Here is a 22,197-nt window from a genome sequence, read left to right as displayed (position 1 = left end):
GCAGAAACATGATTTTGTTTTATTTTTATATGAATGCCAAGATTCCTAGAAGCTGAATTTTGGGGTTTGTACCACACTTTTTTTCCCCAATCTCCCAACTGAATGGCAATACAAACACAGACCTGATTGTAAGAGGGTGTGCACTGCCTGTTCTATGCCACACTTTTCACTCTCCAACATTTTCTTTTTCTCAGCCGTATTTGGCTATAGCTACCTTGTCTTCCATTCAGCCATCACACACTTTTCCTGCTTTCTGAGCCACACCACAGCCCTTTACTAAACTTTTTTTAACAGCCCTGGCAATGTTTCAGAGTTGGGTTTTTGGAAGATTTTTTTTGTTTGCTTAATTCAAAAGGTTTTTTAATCAATAAATAATTTTATTGTAAAAATACTTGGTGCCATTCATAATCTTGGCCTCCTGTAACAGAACCAGTCTTGTAATGTAGGTGACTCACCTTTCAGGAGTGTGTTACGGCAAAGCTCTGGGGTTGAGGAGCTGTGGCTGTATGGTGGATGGCAGATGGTTCCAGGTTCGGTATCTGACACCCCCAGGTAAATAAGGGAAGATCCCTGTCTGAAACCTGGAGAACTGCTGCCAGTCAAGGGAGACAATATTTAGCCAGATGACCTAAAGACATGACTCAGTGCAAGGGCATTTTGTGTATACACAATTCACCGTTTACATTTATGCTTTGCAAAAGAGCAGAAAGGAGAAAAAGTTTTAAGGCGCTGTTTGTGAGAAAACTGTAGTACTCTGGTTGGATTTGAAAGAAGTTTAGGGCAGGAAAAATGTCATTTTTAAATATAGGAACACACTTTTTTTAATGTGGAAAATGCAGGCCTAAACCAGCCCCAAAGCTCATCCCTTTGCAAGTCACCATTGTGAATCCCAGCCTGTCTAACAAGTATATGATGACAACAGGAAGATGTGCATGCTAGTCAGAGCTCCTGGGGACTGAAGGAGGGGTTAGTAGACCTGATAGCCAAATGGAACTTCCAAATGCAGGGACAGCATATCTCTGAATATCAGATGCTGGCTCTGTTGCCTTTGTGGTCTGTTTGTGTGCTCCTAAAAGGCATCCAACTTTGTCCTGTTGGACGCAGAGTGCTGGAGTAGATATCATCTTATGGAAGAAGGCTAATAGACTGCTATTAGAAATTGTAAGCTGCAACTTCCTTGAGATAACCTTTAGAAAAGAAAGGTCCTAGATTGCACTCAGACTTATACTACCTAGCAGAGGGAATGGGCAAACTGTAGCACAGTGCGGCAAGTAGGAACAGCCAAAGTGGGGAGAACTGGATTAAGAAGTTGGGAACTAGGTGCCTGATGGATTGGGCATCAAAGGTTTGCAATGGCAGGGGGAGAGGATGCATTTTGGCACAAAGTGTCACTTTGAACATATTCAGGGGGCAGATGTAACCAGTCTTACCTTCCCAGTTTCAGGGATGCTAATAAGGACAAGCAGACAACTATTAAATTCATTCCAATTCTTTTAAAAAATACTAAACATTGTCAGCATGGCCAGAAATAAAGACAAGCCTGGAGAAAGGAAGACCCAGACATCTCATTTGGAATTTTTGGTGGGATGCAACCTGAGCTGCAAAAATCATAAGTCTGGTTTTGCAGTGTTCCTAGATGAGGGTTTTTGCAGGGTCTATTTCATAGCGACTTTTGTCTCATTCATTTTTCCTCTATGCTGCCCTGTGTCTTCTTCACTAGTGGCAGATGCCCCAAATTCTTCATTGCAGATGGTGCTTCCTTATTTCCCTGCAGTGAGATTGTGCTTGATGGATGGCTTTGTCACAACTATATACAAGGCCAAGGGGAGCTCTCACCTGCGCAGTCGCTCATTTAACCTTGGCAGAAACTCTGGTGTGGATCCTCTGGTGCTGGGCCAAAGATGACTTGTTGCTAAAGCGTTTCCCACACTGGGGACAAAGAAAAGGTCTTTCGCCCATGTGTTTCCTCTTGTGGACTGTGAGGTCCGCCAGGTACTTGAAGCTCTTCCCACACTCCCCACAGGGGTAAGGCCTGTCTTCTGTATGGCTTCTATAATGCATGGTCAGGTTGGAGAGCTGGCTGAACCTCTTTCTACATTCCCTGCACGGGTAAGGTCGCTCCCCTGTGTGCAACCGCTGATGTTTGTTCAAGTCTGAAGGGTTTGTGAAGGTCTTCCTGCACTCCTCACACGAGTAAGGTCTCTCCCCAGTATGTAGCCTCTGATGTGTGGTCAATGTGGAGAGTTGGCCAAAATTCTTCCTGCACTCCCCGCAGCTGTATGGCTTGAGCCCTGTGTGTGTTCTCCAGTGTGTTTTCAGATGTGTTAGACGGTTGAAGTTCTTCTCACATACTGCACAGGGGTAGGGTCGATCCTTCTCATGCACTTGTCCATGTGTAGCGAGCTCCTGTTTCTCCCAGAAGCTCTCCCACAGTCCCTGCATTTATGAGGTTTATCTTGAGAAAAAGTATGGCACCTGTTCTTCCTTGAGTCACCTGTTATCTCCCTCCCCTGCAGACATTGTTGCATGTTTGTGGCTGGGGTTCCTTGCTGACCCTTTCCAATGCCTTCTTGTTCTGTTTCCTGGACAGCTCTGTCTCTCAAAGCTCCTTGCAGAATGCATGAAAGAGCTAGATTCTCCAGCTCCCCAAGGGCTGGTGACCTTGCAGCTCCTTGCAAAATTCTCTCCCCTGCCAGGTAGAAAAGAAAACTGTGCACAGAATTGCCTTATACCCAACAAATGCTCCAGGAAAGCAAAGCAAGGCACAAAGGTGTCTTGCAAGGCACAAAGGAGATGGCTATCTCCTATTGATTGACCCCAATTTCTGGTACTCTGAAACTCTATATACATTTAGAGTCAATTTAGCAATAAATCATGCTGCATTGCTGCTTCTGTGGGAAATCAGTGGTAGTTTGAATAACTTTTGAGAGAGGGGCAAGCAGGCATTGTCTTCAAACCCTGGTTCTGGGCTTCTTGGTTGGCCACTGTTACAAACCAGTTGTTGGAGCCTTGGCCTGATCTAGCAGGCCATTTCTGAAGAGCACAGGAAGAAAAAGTCATGACAATAGTTAAGCATGCTGCTGGCCAAACCAGACAGATGGAAACAGAGACGCCTGCGTTGGCTCGGTCATGTCTTGAGAATGGATGATGGCCGGATCCCAAAGAATCTCCTCCTTGGAGAACTCGTGCAGGGAAAGCGCCCTAAAGGTAGACCACAGCTGGGATACAAGGACATCTACAAGAGGGATCTGAAGGCCTTAGGAGTGGACCTCAATAGGTGGGAAAACCCTGGCCTCTGAGTGGCCCGCTTGGAGGCAGGCTGTGCAGCATGGCCTCTTCCAGTTTGAAGAGACACTTGGCCAACAGACTGAGGCAAAGAGGCAAAGAAGGAAGGCCCATAGCCAGGGAGACAGACCGCACTTGCCCCCAGTGTGGAAGGGATTGTCACTCCCGAATCGGCCTTTTCAGCCACACTAGACACTATGCCAGAACCACCATTCAGAGCGCGATACCATAGTCTTTCGAGACTGAAGGTTGCCAACTAAGGTGGGAAATATTCTTAAGACCCAGAAAATGTCTTATTCTGGGTTGTTAACAGGATGGAAACCAACTGACTTCAAGGAAATACCCAGATCAGCCAGACCCAGGGGAAGAAGAAACTGCCCACCATATCCATTCGCAACTTCTGGAAGTCCAATTAATGTCTAAACCACAACACTGGGAAGCAGTGTACTAAAGTTGGCACAAGAAGAAAACTTCTTTTCCTTCCAGGTGACTCTGTAACATGTTCTTTATGGTTTCTCCAAATCTCATGCAGGTCCAGAAAACTACAAGATCAGTGGATCTCAAAGTGTAGGTTGTGACCTGATTTTTGGTGGGTTGTAGAACGCTGCCCAAGCTCTGCCAAGCTTTCACTTTTTTGTTTTTAAGCACAAAAAGCCCACCTCTAGAGTGTGCTTTCATCAGGAAGAACACAATGCAACTTTGGCAGGGAGCAGGCTGAAGATGGCCGAATATGGTCTTTAGTCCCTCTACTCGCCATTGGAGCCATTCCAATGCAACAGCAATGCGCAAGCACTCACCAAACCAAACAGTGTCTCCTGCATGTTGCCATCAGTGCCTGGAATGGCTCTGATGGCAAGTGAGAGAGGCCATTTACATGGCACATTAATGTTTTTCTCCCTCCTCTAGCTATGTGACTGCCAAGCTCTGCACTGAAGGTGGGCTGCAGACCTGAAAAGATTGAATGCCATTGGAGATGTTTCCTATTTCACTGCAAATTCAAAGTAGCTCTGCTAATTCTCAAAAGTGACTAGCCCACTAACTGAATGAACAGGAAGTCTGGTTGCTAACTCATACCTATATTAGTTACATGTCACCTACAAGAAAAGCACAACCAGTTTTTTTACCTCTTCCTTGCCTGGAGGGAAGTGTCACTCACCATAGGCTACCAGGCAAATACTTCCGTACCAGCTTGAAACAGAAAGATTCCTTTTGCTAAGGCCTCAGTGGTCATCTGTTATAGTTACCTGCATCTTGTAGCATCCGAGATTCCTTTTCCAAGACTGCAGGCCGTGTGTGTTTATTCTTTGGGGGTGTTGCTTGAGGAACGTGCTGAGGAAGGGGCTGTGCTCTGGAGGTCTCCATTGCAGTCATATCTTCAACTTTGACGCTTACCATCATCTAGACATGAGCCAAACCAGTGAAACACACCTAGTCAGAGGCTGATAAGATGATTAACGTTAACCTGGTAGGAGACCAATTCACAGGTGAAGGTTTTTCTTTTTTACCTGTAAAACCTCTTGACAGTCACAGGCAGAGTTGCCAGATTGCAACCCAGAGATCACATGTTTACCTTTAACATTTAACTTCCTGCCATGCTCTCTCTAGCAGCAACTGTTACCCTGCACATGCCCGATCTTGTCTGATCTTGGAAGCTAAGCAGGGTCAGGCCTAGTTAGTACCTGGATGGGAGACCGCTTGGGAATACCAGGTGCTGTAGGCTTATACCATAGTCTTTCGAGACTGAAGGTTGCCAACCATGCTCTTTCTGCATCCCATTGCTCACCCTCCAGACTCCTGAAGCAAGCGGAACTTTGAATTTTGTTCTGCACCAGTTGGCAGAAGAAGGTGAGCCACAGGAACAAGGTTGAAGTGCTGCAGCAACCTCTTGCTGCTGATCTGTTGCACATGGTTATACTTATCTAGGGGTACAATCCTTACCCACTTTCCAGCACCGACATAAGGGCAATGCAGCTCCGAGGGAACAAACATTCCGTTACTTTGAGGAGGGCTCCGTGAATGCCACCCAACTGCAGGATGCAGCACACGACCCATTGGCACAGCTATGCCAGTGCTAGAAAGTTGGTTGGGATTTGGGCCTAAAACACTTAAGCATTGGGGAAGGTACAGTCTTCCACATTGCAAGAAGATTTTTGATGTGCAATGAAGGAACAAAGATGGATTTGAGCTGTTTCCTGGTTGCAACCCAGCAATCCTTTCCAGAGGCTGGATAGACACCAACCCACTTACAAGCCACACAACAGCTTCCCTTTTCCAGCAGCTGAGATTAATGGCTGCTTGGTTCTTCCCCTTCCAGAAGTGTCTCTTGCTTCCTTCTTATTAGATAATGCTAATATGTTAGCAACAGCTGGTATCAGAATTTGATTCCCTCCTCTTTCTCTATCTCCATTCCTCCTATAAGAACTGTATCTATTAGACTGCAAGGCTTAACTCATTCAAGTTCAACTCATCCCTCATATCTTCCTTAACTCATTCAAGTGCAGATTATTTTTATGATGAGGCTGATTACACAGGCCTACAAAATTGAGGGTCAGAAAAGTTTTTCCCAAAATTTATGGTGGTTTGATATGAATTTGGGGTGTTGATTCCAAAAATGGCATCTGTTGTGCCCTATCACGTCTAGTTTTGGAGATACAGCATAGTTTCATTAGTGTATATAGTATAGCCTCATGGTGTAGGCTTCCTCATGAGGAAGCTGCTTGAACCATTCACTAAAGAGGCTATGCCGTGTCTCCAAAACTAGACGTGATTGGGCAAAAAGGATGCCATTTTTGGAATCAGCACCCCAAATATACCCAGGTATTGGTGTAACGTTTAAGGAAGCAAAATGTGTGTTGGCCTCTGTTATAAAAGGGTGCAAAGAGGCATTCATGAAATTATCCAGGGCATCCCTAAGAACTTCTTGGAGGATCTGTGCAACTAAAGTCTTGTAAAATATTCTTTAATTTTTGAGCAAATGTTGCAGGTGATTTACATGTGATCCAATTACTTTAGATGTGGCATTAGCTGGTAGGATGTGGATGGGAAGAGGGTTGCTTGAAATCATAACATTTCAATTGGAGAAGGAGGCAAAAGGCACCTGAAGTTGTTGCTCTTAAATAACAAGGGGCTGAAGTCAATGGAGTGCCAAAAGTTCAGGTATATAAAGAGGACCAAAAAAATGAAGTTTGCATGGGGAGTCAAAGGGAAAGTGATTTCACCTCCCATGACCTTGCTCATTAAAAAAAAGGCACACAGATAACATTGGACAACATAATAATAAATAATAATAATAAACAGGTATTTATATACCGCCTTTCTTGGTCTTTATTCAAGACTTTATTCAAGGCGGTTTACATAGGCAGGCTGATTAAATCCCCGTAGGGATTTTTACAATTGAAAGAAGGTTCTATCTTTCAAGAACCACAACAGTCCAGGTGTTTCACTCTGATCTGGTTTCACATTCTGGCCTCCTTCTCCCACGCTCAGAGCAGATGGAATTGCTTGGCTTCAGCTTGTCAGCTGCTTCAAGGTCGCACGGTGCCGGTGGCCTCGAACTGGCGACCTTGTGGATGTTATCTTCAGGCAGTCGGAGGCTCTACCCTCTAGACCAGACCTCCTGCCCATCTCTTACCTGCTGCTTCCATGTCGCTCCATCTTGTTGCCCCAGCTGGAATTCCTCTGCCAGGGTCACAGCCTGGGCGCAACTCTCTGGATATCGGACCCAGACCCAGCGCTGGATTTCCTCTGGTAGGATAACCAAGAACTGCTCCAGGACCAGCAGCTCCAAAATCTGCTCCTTTGTGTGGCTCTCCGGCCTGAGCAAACGACAGCACAGCTCCTGCAGTTGGCTACATACCTCGCGGGGCCCCTCGGCCTCCTGGTAGCGGAACTGCCGGAAGCGCAAACGCTGCCGCTCGGTGCTGACGTGACAGCCCTGAAGGTCAGTGGCCTTGATCTTCCTGTAGTCTCTGGTGTCTCCAAGGTCCAAGTTGCTGTAGGTCTGTAAGGCTTTGCCCTGCAGAAAAGGTATGAGATAAGTGACCCATTCCCCTCTGGGCCATTGGCAAGTGCCAGCCACTCGCTCAAAAGTGGCGAAGTAAGCCTCAACATCATCCTCTGGGGTCAGCTCCAGCAACTGGCAGTAAAATGCATAACCTGAGGCAGAGGCACAGCCTAGAGGGATCTGTAGAACTTCCTGGCATTGGGTCACTTTCAATTGTCCCCTCCTGACCTCCAATTGCTCAGGCTGGGACAAACATGGACTCATTTGGCTGGGCAATGTTGCTGGAAGTTCTGTTCCATTTCTCACTCAACTTATCAAAATTCGCTGCATCTTCCATTTCCATCTTCACCTTAACTGAGTTGGTGTGCTTAAGCATTGCCATGTCCCTGATTGAGAAGCAGCCGCCTGCCCCTGTGCTCCTGGGCCTCGATCACTAGTGGACTGGGGAAGAGCCTGCGGAAAAAGTTGACAACTGAGGTGTCAGTGGGGGACAGCAGAACACCTGGAGTAGGGGAGAAAACACATTCCTTCAATTTTATGAGCAGGAGGTTTAGAAAGGATAAGAAATGTCTTTCTTTTTTTTTTTTGCACAGAGTAGGGTGATTAAAGAATAATCTGCATTGATGCTTAGTGAATGTACTCTTGCTGCATGGAAAAAGGGGGCATGTATATCTGGCAGCTGCTTACTTTGTTCTTTAATCTAATTTAAATGTAGTAATCATTTATATCCTGTCTTTCTGCAAAGACCCTCAAGGCAGCTTACAGTACACTATTTGAAAATGATCCATTTGGCGCTAATGTCACTAAGCATTTTCTTTAGTGCCTTGGGAGAGTTAAAACTGCTTCAGGTACAGCATCTCAGTTATCTTTACACCCACCCTAGAAGGAGGAGTAAAACTAGCATTCCCATGTTGCTGGTGAGAGGCTGTGGAAGAGCAGTGAGTTGGCCACACAACAGACTTTGTGGCAAGAGGGATCAAGATTTGCACTAGGGATTTGGGAGGCTGTAGTCTCTTAGCCATGACAATCTGTAATTGAAATTGCTGTGTAGGATTCCCCCACCTCCCTGCTGCTAAAGTCCTGCAGTGACCAGTATAGCAACCCTCCTTTTATTCTGTACTCAAGAATTAAAATGCACAAGGAGATTGTCACACAATGACACTGTGTTTGCAACAAGCCCCTTGATGTGCAACTCGTTTTGCCCTGCCAACGTGGGCAAAATAATATCTGGACTGGCAAGCTTCCAAATTCTGAGCAGCTGACTCACCTGCACTTCAGGTTGCCAGCAAGTGTGCATCAAGTCAAGGAACTGAAGCTGGTGGGATCTGCATCAGCAGCTTCTCTTGCTGGCTAGACAAAGAGGCAAGAAGAGCATCATGCTCCTTCCAGGACCCACAGGAACCAGCCTGTGCAGAGTTAATCTCCCCCCTCCATGCCATTGGCTATGATCCTTGTCGGTCACAAGGGCTAGTATTAATTAACTCTTTATTGAGCTCCCTTGCCAATTTCATTGGTAAAATACATGTTACTCATTTAAAGGGAAAGTCTGGTAGGGTTGCCAGATTCCCTCTCATTCTTCCTCACAGGCTCCTGGGTCTTTAAGAGGGAGAACCTGTTTCCCATCACCAAAGTCCTCATGCCAAAGGAGGGGCCAGCAGCAGTAAAGGCTTAGGAGCCATGCCAGGAAAAAGAATGGCAATTGTTTAACAGCACTGGCAACCCTATGCACAATTCCTTGGCTACCAGTGTTAGTGTTAGTTAGTTGGCTACCAGTGTTAGTAGTGTTGCCAGGCACTTTGGAGGGCTCATAAGAACTGCACAGAAGCAGGGGAAAAAAATCAGGTTAGTTTTTCCCCATTCCAGTGTGCCATAAAGATGGGAGAAGCTAGACCAGATGGAGTGTCTCTTTTTTGCAGTTCTTTAATAAGCACACTCTCAGGCTGGTCTTAGCAACTATATAGTGTTATCTCGCTAGACCCAAATAACTTTTAAACGTTTGTTTATTGTTTGGACTATCCCATAAAACTATAATAATGAATTGCAATTGTGCAGCATTTTTAGAGTAATCAAAATACTCAATCTTTACAACATCCCTATAAGGTAGATCAGTATTGTTTTCCTCATATTAGAGATGAGGGGTTTTTAGAAGGAGAAAAAGAGAGAGAGCTGGTCTACTCTAAGACTATTTAAGGGGTTTATGGTGGAGGCAAAATTTGAATTGTGGAATTTGAACTCCCACAGTGCAATCCAATGCATGCTTATGCATAAGAAAGTCTCCACTGAATTCAGTAGAGCTTATTCTCAAATAAGTGTACACAGGATTGTAGTCTTAAGTGTGACCACAAAGTTCCTATACAGAGGCTTGAATACCTTCAATCCCAAATCCACATGATCTCATGCTTAGGGGCTGTGCAGCCACCTTATACATTACATTGAACAGTTCAAAGACAATATACAACTATACACAACATTTTTTTAAAAAAAAGCTTTACATATGCCAAAGTGACAAGTTCACAGCCAGTTTGTAATCTGGGAAAATAATTACAAACAAAGCACAATTTTAAAAATGAAAGTTCAATTAATAGAACAACTGCTAAAATGAACAGAGCAGCCCGTTTGGCTGCCTGCAGGACGACATGGCCATCATAGGGTTAAGGTCCATTCTGTTTCTCTGCTGGAAGGATTGGTCAGGAACCATGTCACTCAGGCTTTATAGTTCTTCCTCAGTACTGAATTTAATTTACTTTTGTGAAACATGTCCTGATGTCCCTTTTCAGAGGCCAGAAAACAGGGAGATTGGGGGATCCCCTCTTCATATCAAAAAACCAGAGTCAGCGAAACATTTTACAAGCCTTACCTTAATTCACTTTGCCAGTGCAGATTCTGATTCCTGATTTTGCAAATGCGGAGAAAGAACTTGGATCCTTTGTAGGTGAGATTAGCCTTGGGGTTGATTCAAAGGAACATTGGCAGAACTACAGCATGCAGGACTGGCCCAAAGCATTTTATAACCTCAAGGCTGCACTGCACAGACCCATGCTCCCTGTCAATGCACAAATGTAGAACAAGCTGAAGTCACATTCCATGACTGTGTGCATCACAGCTCCACTTCACTGATACGCCTAAGCACATAGCTGCCCCATATACTTGCTTGGGTGGTCATATGGTTGACAGAGTGACCCCTTCTAGGCAAAAGGTGTGATGAGGCTTTAGCCAGGAATTTGCAGCTTGAAACAAAATTTGCATTATAACACAAGGAAGAAAATTGTACTAAGATGTCACTCCTGCATCCAGATTCTGCTGGAAGTCATACTGTTCAGGACAGCTGATGGTTTGTTCCTGAAAAGCCACCCCTGCCTTTGCAAGAGAGCATCTTCAAGCTGCAGGTCTGGGGTACTTTTGCTAAGTTTCTCCCCGTTTGTCATCTGTAATGATCTCTGTCATTTGATTGGTTCCATCTGTACAGCCCCAGGAATGCATGTAAGACCAACAGCCCTGCAGGTAGGATGGGTGCAGCAGGCCAACAGACTGGCATTAAGCTTTGCTGTGGAAGCTCTAAAGAATTATCCAGGACTCCAGTGGAAATGCAGCAGCTTGCCTCTTGCACAGAATAAACCACCAGAGGTCCATTGTAGCAGAACTGCCTTAGCTCTTCCTTGGGTGCAGTCCCAAAGTATTGATTTTGACCTTTAAAGCCCTGAACAACTGGTACCTGGGCTATAAACAGGGATAATGTCTGGGTTGATCAGGTCGGGCCCATCAGAAGGCCACCTGACTGGGCCAACACCTAAACCTTACCTGGGAGAAGTACTTTGAAGTCAGTGCTTACTTCTAAATAGAGAGGCATAGGATTCATGGTTCTCAAAGAGACAACAGCAAGCTTTTAAGAGATGCAACTCAATGAAACATTAAGAGACAACTTCTTGATGGTACGAACTATATGGTGGTGGAACAGACTGCCTCAGAAAGTGGTAAACTCTCCATCCCTAGAAGTCTTTAAGCAGAAGTTCAATAGCCATCTGTCAGGGATGTTGTAGCTGTGGAATGTCTGCACTGGCAAGGGACTGGACTCAAGAATCATGTAGGTGTCTTCCTACTTATTAAGTGTTACTGCAATATTTGATATTCTTTGCTAGTGACTTCATAGTGCATTTTTGTACTGCTTTACCTGTTAAAAGCTGCTAGTGTTTTATTTTGTAAGAAACATAAGAACGTTAAGAAAAACCCGGTTGAACGTTAAGAAAAACCCAAAAGCCCATCTAGCCCAGCCTCCTTGAATCTCACAGTGGCCCACCAGAAGCCTCAGGGAGCACACAAGATTTAGGAGACCTGCATCCTGGTGCCCTCCCTCACATCTGGCATTCTGAGGTAGCCTACCTCTAAAATCAGGAGGTTGCATATACCCGTCATGCCTTATAACCCATGATGGACTTTTCCTCCAGAAATCTGTCCAATCCTCTTTTAAAGGCATCCAGGCCAGATGCCATCACCACATCCTGTGGCAAGGAGTTCCACAGACTAATTACACACTAGGTAAAGAAATATTTTCTTTTGTCTGTCCTAACTCTTCCAGCATTCAATTTTAGTGGATGTCCCCTTGTTCTGGTGTTGTGTGAGAGGGAAAAGAACATCCCCATATCCACTTTATCAATTCCCTGCATAATTATGTTACACAAGAAAGTTTGTGTAAGATAATTTAAAAGCAGAGGACATAAGGAGAATGAGTATCTAAGTTCTTAAACACACCACTTCTTTGTCAACTAGACCCTTCTGTGTATTTTGCTTTGATCAAAAACCCTTTCCACGACCACAGTGGTTTCATGTAAAATGGCAATGTGACCTGCCCAGACAGAGCCATTGAAGAGCTGAAAAGCCACCAACAAAAATAGAGGATGGGCCCAACTTGAGAAAGAGGAATATGATGAACTAACATTTCTCATTACAACGTTAAACCTTTTAATGTGCAAACTACAAAAAAATAAAGCTTTAATAAAAAATATACAAACACAATTTCTTTATCTCTTAAAAAAAAATCTAAAATTTACATTTGTAGCTATAACCGTTGCAAAATCCCAAACATGCAATTTTGGTATATCAACAGTGTTACAGGGGTTAAAAAAAATGTAGTGTTAGAAGGCCTTCGAATTCTCGACACTAGGAACTCACTTGACAGACATGTACAAAGAAACAGAAGCTGGGATTAAAAAAAAAAAACTACTTTTGCTTTTAGTTCAGTGGGAGTTTTGATTTTTCCCCTCCCCCTTTTAAACAGCAATCCTCCTGTGCCTTAATCACTTTTGAAAGATGCCTCTGTTTCAAAAGCAGAGGCATCTTGTCATGTGATGGAAAAAGCCTTTTTTGGGAAAACTGAATATGAAGTCCTTTTGGGTACATGGCATCATTCTTGGATCTTAGTCAGATCTTTATACATTTTTTAAAAAGAACAAACTAGTACATTTATTGGTAGGAAAAAAAATTATGCCCCACAACATCAGAGGTGGGAGAGCTCTTGAAACAATCATCATGGAAAAAATTCAAATGGATGACAGACGCTTTCTTTAAAAATGGTACCACCTCCTAATGAGGCATTATTTAAGAAGAAAGAGAAAGAAAAACACATAGTCAGCAGACCAGTTCTCATCTACATTCCATTGAGTATGCTGTGCTAGAAATCAACATGAAGAAAGGCACTGGACAGAAGGCCTTGGAGGTGGACCTTCAATCACAGATTACCCGATTTGCCCTAAACTAGCTGAATTCTGATGACATCCTTAGTCAAAATACAACTGGCTGCCCTGTTTCTCAGGACCATCCCACAAAGACACTTTTAGTATGCCCTCATATAAGTGCATATGGTTCTGACAATCACATACTGATTGTCTGTGATTCTGTCTGTGATTCTATGGTTCTGATCGTGGAAGTGGTCACTTTCGTCTTGACTGCTCATCATTCAGATCTCACACCTTAAATCTGCCATTCTATGATTCCTAAAGGAAATGCATTTTCCACAGCTATTCTGTCAAGTGAGAAGTAGATGCTGTTGAATTACATTAAGCCCCCCCCCACCCCCAAAATGATGCAATTGGAATTTTTACTAGCTCTGGTTATTCCTCCAGGTCATATGCAGCCGACACAACAGTTATCTTTGTTTTCTCTTTTCACAGTGGCATTTAGACAGACATACTTCATATTATACACACAGACTAGAACGTCATTGCTTCTTTGCCTGCCCCATAGGCTTTGAACAAGTAACAAAACAAGCAAGTGTAAAACAAACAGGTAAACCCAACTGAGCTGTGGAAGGCCTTATTTGCTTTGATCGTGTTTAGGGTAGCCTCATCAGAAGGTGGTGCCCCCTTCTAGAGAGTTCAAAGGTGGAGAAACATTCCCTGGACTTCTTGAGTCTTTCCTAAATTTCTCCCAGTTTTCAAGTCAGCTACTTGAAAAGAAGCTACTTGAAAGAAGTCAGTTACTTCTTGCTCCCCTATGTCCAAGTTCAGCTGAAGGACTCTTCCCTTTCCTGCATTCTCTGTTCTGCGCTGAACTGCAGCTCAAAACTTTCCAGGCATTCACAACCCCCGGTCTTTCTCTCTTGCCCCCCCTGGCCCGAATGCCTCTTTGCATGTTTCCCGCACAGCGAACAGCGGCTGGGCTCCTCTCGCACGTGGGTTCTCATGTGGTTCACCAGGTTGAATTTGTGCAAGAACCGTTTCCCACATTCGGAGCACTGGTGGGGTTTGACACCGGTGTGCACCCTTCGGTGCCTGGTGAGGGTGGATTTGCGAGAGAAGTTCTTCCCGCACTCGGGGCATGGGAAAAGGGCATCTTGCTTGTGAATGGCCTGCTTGTTGACATGCAGTGGAGGATTGGCGTTTTGGTTGGCGTACTGGGCTGGGTACAAACTGGGAAGGAGTCGGCTTCTTTGCCTTTTTGTGCTTTGCTGCACCAGAAACTCGTCCTCATTTTTGGTCTGGGCATCATCATCTGCTGGAATGGAAAGGAAAACAAACAAAATCCCATTGAACTGCTGCTATTTCATGAAACAGATTTGGCTGGCAAGGGGTTTTGCCGTCTTTGGTTGACTCTGTGAAGCAAGGAAGCACTTTGTGTGGAATGCCAGAGATGCCAAAGCCTGAGGGATGGGGCCATAGCTAAGCGATGGGGTACATGGTTTGCAAGCAAAAGGTTCCAGGCATGCTTCCTGGTGTCCACAGGCAGGGCTGGGAATCCTGGAGGGCTGCAGCCAGTCTGTATAAACAGTGCTGACTTGGAAAGCTCAATGGTCTGGCCCAGTATATGCAGCTTCCTGTGATCCTACAGACACTGGAAGGTGCTTATAAGCCAGCACAAATCAAGGCTTTCCAGCCTTTTGTGTTCCAAGTCACAATTTTTCAATTCTCAGACAACATGAACACAACGAATATTATAAATATTTGAATTCTGGTCCAAAAAAACAGGGCTCAGACCCAGAAGTGCTGCCAAAAGTATTCTGGGTTGAGGTCACCAACATATCATTGTAAAGGTGAGAAATGGAGTCTAGGGTTGGCTTACCAGCCACCGGGAGGCCAGTTGAGTAGAGTGCACTGGCCCAGGTCAGAGAGTATCTGCAAGAGCCTCCCATCCCTTGGAAGAGGAGGCATAGGACCCAGAGGTTGACCAGACAGTGAGGGTGGAACCAGGAAGGGGGAGACCAGCCAAGAATATAAGGAGTGGGTCAGTTATTAGAAGGGACTGGCTGAGGGCTGGAGGCTGACTGAGAGACTCCAGCACCCTGAGAGGCTGGGGAAAGCCCCATGGACAGACAATAGTGTGCTGTCAATCCCTCTTTCTCCAAGGCCCAGGGAAGGGAGACAATACAGGTGGGTGTGGCTTGGGAAGCCCTCCATGGACTCCTGAGCCTCTACTGGTGGGGACCCCAGTGGCAGGCAGGAGCCCAAGACTCCCCTCATTGGGGCATCTGACAGAGGCTTGAGAGTGACTCCCCCAAAGTGAATTATGACTCCACTACAGGGATGAGGTTAGAACCAGGTCTCTGTGATCCCAACCACTGGACTACCCTGGAACTCTTGTGATAACTTGTGCTAAGAATAACCCCAGGGCTGGGTGGTCCAGGAGGGTGAGAAGAGAGACAGAAGGTGAAAGGCAATCTCTTTCACTTGCCAGGTTTGAAAACCTAGAGGAGGGAAATGCATTAGCACTCTTCCCCAGAACCATTATTTCAGGTACAATTAATGGGACCAGATGGAGTTCTTTGAGCACTCCTATATGGCCTGCAGCTAATTCTGAACATTGATTAAGAAGATCCTCAAAGTGTATTTATTTATTCCCCAGTAAAGCTGACCCACTGTCCACGCACAGAGCCCATCAATATGCACATCTGAAATCACCAGGCATCCTAAGTTTGTACCACTTCAGAACACAGGTGAAGAGACTCTGACTGAGTGCTCCCCTACACACACACACACACACACAAAAACCTCTTTGCCTGAGGAAAGTTAGCTTGCTGGTGAGAATTCTCCCTGAAAGTGCCAATTTTGAACATGGAAGGAGTTTTGGCTGTGAAGTTCTGAATGTGTGTTTGTGTCCCCCTGCTATAGTCTAAAATAGTACAGCCTCAGAAGGAGTGTTCCATGCAATTCTGTTGAACATGTGGCTCTACTTTTGTTAAAAGCTATTGCTATCACACACACCACTTTTTCTACATGATCCCCCCCCCATGTGCACATATCACACAGATCCTTACGCAGGGTGGTGGAGTTCTCGTTAACCTCTTCTTTGGCTTCTCTGCAGTGTGTCATCTGCCTGGTGTCCAATGACACTTGCTCAGTTTCTGTGAAATTCACCGGCTCTTCAAGCACAAATGGCCCCAGGACCTGCAACAGCAGCAAGGACCCCAATTCAAGGCCGAGGGGTACAGCAGGGATAGAAAAACAAGAATTGGTTAGGGAAGAAGTACACAGGTAGAGTTACAGGATCTAAGAAAGGGAAGCAAAAAACTCCGGATGTGACCCTCTAAAGCCACCTTCAGGCAGGAGAGAGAGAAACTGGGTTAGATCACCCAGGAGTCTGACTCATATATGCAGAACTGAGGAAGGTCAGAGAACAGACTTTGATCTGTGCTGAATTTAGATCAGCACAAGGCACCCCACACAATTCCTGATCCACTAAGCCCAACTCAGTCTCTCAAGCCAGACACCTCCAAACTTCCTGAGCCAGAAAAGGATTCCCTGGTGCTAATGGAATGCTCCATTCTGCTGGGGAGCCTCCTTATCATGATGCTGATCTCTCCCAAATTATGTGCTGGCATACCCAGTCGTATCTGAGCAGAAATCCAGGCGCAAAGCCTGCTGGGGCAACTGAACTTGGAAGTAGCTGGCCAGCACAGTTTGGGGTGGCACAGGAAGGTGGCTCCCTGATGGAACAGAGCATTCTGTTCACCTGGGGGACGGATTCGGTCATGTTCATGGGTGTGGAGAGCCTTGTGTTAAGTGATAAAATAAACTTTCTGATGTTGCAGCCTGCCTGAGACTGCAGAGAGAGAGAGAGAGAGAGAGAGAGAGAGAGAGCGAGAGAGAGAGAGCGCGCAGTATGTGTTATGAGCATTTGGCAGGCTGTACTCCATGGCTTGTGGTTTACATTCAATTTGGTATAAAGTAATTGGGGCAAGAAATCGAAATTTCACATCTAGGCTAATGGGTCCTGAGCTGTCTGTGATGAATGAGGAGAGAGATCTTGGGGCGGTGGTGGACAGCTTGATAGAAGTGTCGACCCAGTGTGCAGCGGTTGTGGAGAAGACTAATTCCATGCTTGTGATACTTAAAAAAGGGATTGAGAATAAAACGGCTAGTATTATTATACCATTGTACAAACTGATGGTAAAGCTGCATCTAGGGTATTGCTTACAGTTCTGATTACTTCTCAAAAAAGAATATAGTTGAACTGGAAAAGGTACAGAAGAGAGCAACCAAAATGATTACTGGGCTAGGGCACCTCCCTTATGAGGAAAGCCTACAACATTTGGGGCTTTTCAGTCTAGAAAAAAGGCCCCTGAGGGTAGACATGATTGAAATGTACAAAATTATGCATAGGATGGACAAAAGGAATTTATTTTTCCTCTCACATAACACCAGAGCCACGGGACATCTACCAAAATTGACTGGTGGGAGACTTAGAGCAGAAAAAAACAAAGTATTTCTTTACCCACCGTGTTATTAATCTGTGGAACTTCTTGCCACAGGATGAGGTGATGGCGCCTGGCCTAGATATCTTTATAAGGAGATTAGGCAGCTTTATGGAGGAAAAGTTCATCACATGTTACAAGCCATGACTATATGCAACCTCCACGTTTTAAAGACAGCCTATCTCTGAACAGATGCAAGGGCGTGGCAACAGGATGCAGGTATCTTGTTGTCTTGAGTTCTCCCCGAGGCATCTGATGGGCCACTGTGAGGTACTGGAAGCTGGACTAAATGGGTTTTTGGCCTGAGCCAGTAGGGTTCTTCTTATGTTCCTATGGCAAGCCATCCTGTGGCAAGGAGTTCCACAGATAATTACATTCTTATAGAGAAGATTGTTCTTTCAAAAATAATTTAAAACTGTGCAAGCTATTAAGATTCTGGGTGATCAAATCCTGTGGTTTTCCCATATGTCCAACCACCAAAATGAAAAGCTCTCACCTGCTGATCCCACCTCTCGTCGTCTTGCTGCTTCAGCAGGAAATGCTCAGCCAGGGTGGCCGCCTGGATGCAGGTCTTTGGGTGATATTCCTGAACCCAGTCCTGCATGTCTTCTGGCAGGATGGTCAAGAACTGCTCCAGGATCAGCAGCTCCATGATCTGCTCCTTGGTACGGCTCTCTGGCTCTAGCCAGCGATGGCAGAGCCCCCGCAGCCGGCTATATGCCTCACGGGGCCCCTCGGCCTCCTGGTAGCGGAAGTGTCTGAAGTTCTGACGCTGCCTCTCCAGGCTGACTGAATCCTCTCGCAAGATGGCAGCCTTCACCTTCCCATAATCAACACTTTCTCTGGGGTCCAAGCTATTGTAGGCCTGGAGGGCTGCTCCATTGAGGGCTGGCACGAGCCGAGTCACCCACTGTTCCTTGGGCCACTTGCAGGCCTCTGCCACATCCTCAAAGGTTGCCAAGTAGGTCTCAACATCTTCTGAAAGAGTAAGTTCAGGCACCTGCAAATTCCTCCATGCAGGTGACTGGACAGGTGTGAGGTCCGGAGTTGGCAATTCCTGCCCCTGGATTTCCCAGCGCTGGGGTGTCTCCTGGCGTGGTTCACTCCTGGACTGCTGGGGCGTTATCAATCTCATACTTCCCCCGGTGGTCCCAACCTGGACAACACGGTAGGTTTTCATCGAACCCTCTGATACACCTAATGAGTCTGAACCAGTTGGATCTGGTTCCTTTTCCATTTTCACCAGTGACTGGGCTCTTTGTTCCAGAGGTGCCTGACACTGGAGATATTGGGCCACAGCGTTCCTCTTTGCTGCTATTTTTCTCCTCATTTTCGGGTTTGGGTTTGGCCTCCGCGTGCACGTAACTTCTCTTTAGAGCTGAAGGATTCGTAGCAATGCGTAAAGCAAGGATTTGTAGTACAATTTGAAGTTATTGTACGGCAAAAAAAATCCTAAACCGGTCTGGATGCCAACCTGGAGAGATGAAAGTCATATAGCAAATTGCAAATGTGTCAAAGGGATTATTAAAGTCCAGTTAATCAATCAACCTCATTAACCAGTTCTTTAAAAACCTGTCAATGGTTAGCCTTATGAAACAGATTTCTTGTGTAAGTGAATCCCAGCACCTGAGACAGCATGACAAATTCTGCCCCTCCTTACCTGGAGATGTGCTAAACTGAACTCCCTGGATTGGACAAGGAAGAGGGGATGGAGTAGAAGAGGAAGTGTGGAGTAGAGTGGTCCACTCTAGCTGACCATTCTTCTGTCCTCCACATTTCAGCTCTGTTCCCCTCTTTTCCAAACAGGGAGTGCCCCCTGCCAATCTACTGCCTAAGAAAACCACTTCAGTTCATCGCATGCATGGGCCAGCCCTGCTCTAACCAGTATTATGGCCTGATGGAAAGAGTGCACAGGTAAATTCTGATACCAGTCACATCAGAGCCATGTGAAAAGGTGCAGAGTGCTGGAATTTGGGAATACGAAATGTATACCTTTTTGAATGTAACCAGCACAGTGGTAAGGCGAAGGAGATTGCAACCTTTTTCCTGTTGGGCTGCCTTTTTCAATCAAAAGCATCCTTCCCAAGCTGCTTCCTTCTTCCATAAGTAGGGACAATTCTGATAAGAAAAAGCATCTACCAGGGGGTAAAAATTAAATTTGGAGTGCTCTGCAGCTGAACACTGTTCCAAGATGCTTTTCATAGGTCTCCCACATCTTGGTCAAGTACAGTCTGCAGCTGGTGATAGGATATGTTAAGTACCTTGATGTGTGCAAATTAACACCTACCCCCCCCCCCCCACCCACAAAAGACCTTTAAGTACAGTCTTCTTCCACAGCCACAGCCTCCAGGTCTAACTACCTGTTACGTGCAAAGGCAGGTAGCCAAATCTCTTTCCTCCCAGAAACATCCTCATGGGGTGTGTTTGTATGACTTGGAGCAGAGAGGTGGCAGGGGGAAACGAAGCAATTAATCCTTTCCCTGCCTGCTTCTTCTTAGCTCAAAATCACCCCACTCAGCTATCTTGTGGGGTTCCAAACACAAGGTGTAAAGGTGCATTTGGAACCCCGGAGAGGGGGCACCTGATGGAGGGCAGTATTTGAGCAGAGAAGCAGTAGACAGAGTAGAAGTCTCAGCCTCTCTCCCACCCCAAGTGCTCTCAGGTTCACACCACAAATTCATATACAATGTATACTTAGGTGTTCAGAAGTCATCAGTTCCTCTCACAAACAGAGGTTTCATGTGCAAGAGATGCACATGTTGCACAGAATGGATGGTGTGGACTACCATCCATTTTTGCAACCTAGATAAAGGTGCACTCCAGGATAGGAATGGTGGAAACATCATCTGATACGATGTCCGTGTATGACTGCACACCAGACTGTGATCACAACAGCAATGAATGAGCAATCTGAGGTTGGGAAAAAAATTCAATTTCCCTAGGGATAAAATATTGCAGCTAAAGCACTGGGAAAATGCACTATTGGCAACCAGTGAAAAAATGTGGTACATTTGTTGTATGAAAGCCACTTTGGGAATAGTGTGATGGTAAAGGCAGACATAGTCAGTGTTACAAACGGAGTAGAAGAGAGAAGTTCACCAGATGGAGTCTATCAGGAGAGGCTGAGAAAAGCTGCATCTGGTGAACTTCTCCCACACCATTTCTGAACATAAAAGAACCCTGGCTTCTTTCACATCATCACTCTATAAGAGAAAACCCTCACAAGCAGGGCATTTGCATTATTTCCCTTAAAAAAACACAAACAACACTCAACATGTAAAGTCCAGGGTTTTCACACAAACATTAGCTAAATGCATTTGCTGGATATAATGAAGGCCCAGAAAATAAAAGGAGAAATGCACCCACCATCCACTGTGGGAGGTGGTGTGGTCATGTCCCAGCAGGAGCATGGAAAATGTCACCCCAAATTGTTTCAATGTGAGCCAAAAGCAGCACAGGTTCACTCAGGAACAATCTCATATGGGTCAACCCCACCTGAAAACACCTGCACCTGCAATAAGGACACCTTTAGCAGCGGCTTCACGCTCAGAAATCAAGTCACTGAAGCCTCATTTGCCATTGCTAAACAATGAATGCTTGTCTCCAGGCCTGGAAAAGTTTTAAGTGCTACATTTCTGTGTGTCAGGCTGTGGGACCCATTTTTTTTTTAAAGGCAAAGAAGTAGCCGCTCTACAGAGCAAAAACCCAAGGAAAGCAAAGCAGGGCAAGGTCATGAAAGGATTAAAAAATAAAAAGAATGGAGCACAGTTTGAAAATTCTTACAAGTTAGGTTCTCATATTTCCTGCCAACCAAGCAATACAGGATCAGTCCCAGGATTTTCAGTTTGTGCACATCAGGTTCATCAATGTGCTCTGCTCTGCTCTGCTGCTTTCAGGTAACCAATCTCCTACCTCTGCAGCCCCCAAGGCTCTGGAATCTAATGTCCTCACTTTACACCCCTGAGCATGCTCAGAACAAGCAGTTTGTGTGCAACTGGCTAGGCCTCACTGCACCCATGTGCTCCTAGGCCGCTTAGCATTTCCCACACACTGCAGGGCAGTGTTCAGATGTATGCCATGGGCAATGGCTGGAAACAAAAGCCCAGCCCAAGAGAGAGATTTGACTTCACAAAAGAGGCCTATCAACTAGTCAGACTGCCTGGCTCCTTTCTTTTCCAGACCTATGCTCTCCAACCACCTACAACAATCACCTTTTACAAACACATGTAAAATATCACTGAGCCACAGTGCTCTCTCTCTAAGTGTGCATTCAGACTACTGTGGTTATTTCTTCATCGCCTTAAAAAAGTGGAGAGATCTGCCCAATGCATGCAATTCTTCCTAAATAATATCCATAGATTTCTGCACAGCTGTGAAACACATGGAGCTCCAATGGCTAGAAAAGTTTGATCTCTACCGTGTATGCACCTTGTATTCCACATAAGTTAGAAAGTACTGCAAGTACAGTACGACTCTCTGGTTCCACAAACACAGTTATTAACACCAGCTCTTCTCACTGTACATGTACTAAGCACACATTTAAAGGGTGGGGGGAAAAATGCCACAATTTGACCACAAACCATGATTTGTAGGATGGGTTGGGGGAAATTAAGAGATAAGGGAATGAAGAGATACATCAACTATGTTAAAGGCAGCCGTCCTATGTGCACTTACTTGGGAGTAGCTCATATATATATTGTTTCTGGCAGGACCCATGTGCTTGTATCAG

General features: G+C 45.4%; 2 protein-coding genes and 1 pseudogene across 2 annotated transcripts; 1 reads left to right on the top strand and 2 right to left on the bottom strand.

The window, feature by feature from the left end:
• Nucleotides 1–1,848: 1,848 nt before the first annotated feature.
• LOC136653188 (zinc finger protein 25-like) lies at nt 1,849–2,442 on the bottom strand. The gene has a single exon (XM_066630098.1). The coding sequence runs from the start codon at nt 2,440–2,442 to the stop codon at nt 1,849–1,851; it is 594 nt and encodes a 197-aa protein (XP_066486195.1).
• Nucleotides 2,443–4,885: 2,443 nt separating this feature from the next.
• On the top strand, nt 4,886–5,005 carry LOC136654578 (5S ribosomal RNA; annotated as a pseudogene).
• A 7,312-nt stretch (nt 5,006–12,317) lies between these two features.
• Nucleotides 12,318–18,798, bottom strand: LOC136653187 (zinc finger protein 396-like). Its single transcript, XM_066630097.1, has 3 exons — nt 17,965–18,798; nt 16,032–16,161; nt 12,318–14,275 (listed from the first exon to the last, which is right to left on the bottom strand). The coding sequence occupies exons 1-3, from the start codon at nt 18,796–18,798 to the stop codon at nt 13,785–13,787; spliced, it is 1,455 nt and encodes a 484-aa protein (XP_066486194.1). The 3' UTR covers nt 12,318–13,784.
• Nucleotides 18,799–22,197: the final 3,399 nt, after the last annotated feature.

The sequence above is a fragment of the Tiliqua scincoides genome, chromosome 5 (assembly GCF_035046505.1).
Source record: "Tiliqua scincoides isolate rTilSci1 chromosome 5, rTilSci1.hap2, whole genome shotgun sequence".
NCBI lineage: Eukaryota > Metazoa > Chordata > Lepidosauria > Squamata > Scincidae > Tiliqua > Tiliqua scincoides.
Note: the sequence above shows the minus strand (reverse complement) of the source record. Positions and strands in the feature narration are given on the sequence as shown.

What these genes read in the sequence shown, in the direction of transcription:
- LOC136653187 (XM_066630097.1), bottom strand. Translation starts at nt 18,798, where the DNA reads ATGAGGAGAAAAATAGCAGCAAAGAGGAACGCTGTGGCCCAATATCTC. An exon ending in ACGAGAGGTGGGATCAGCAG is followed by an intron (nt 16,162 to 17,964) that starts GTGAGAGCTTTT and finishes CTGCTGTTGCAG; the next exon opens with GTCCTGGGGCCATTTGTGCT. An exon ending in CGAGAACTCCACCACCCTGC is followed by an intron (nt 14,276 to 16,031) that starts GTAAGGATCTGT and finishes TTTCCATTCCAG; the next exon opens with CAGATGATGATGCCCAGACC.
- LOC136653188 (XM_066630098.1), bottom strand. Translation starts at nt 2,442, where the DNA reads ATGCAGGGACTGTGGGAGAGCTTCTGGGAGAAACAGGAGCTCGCTACA.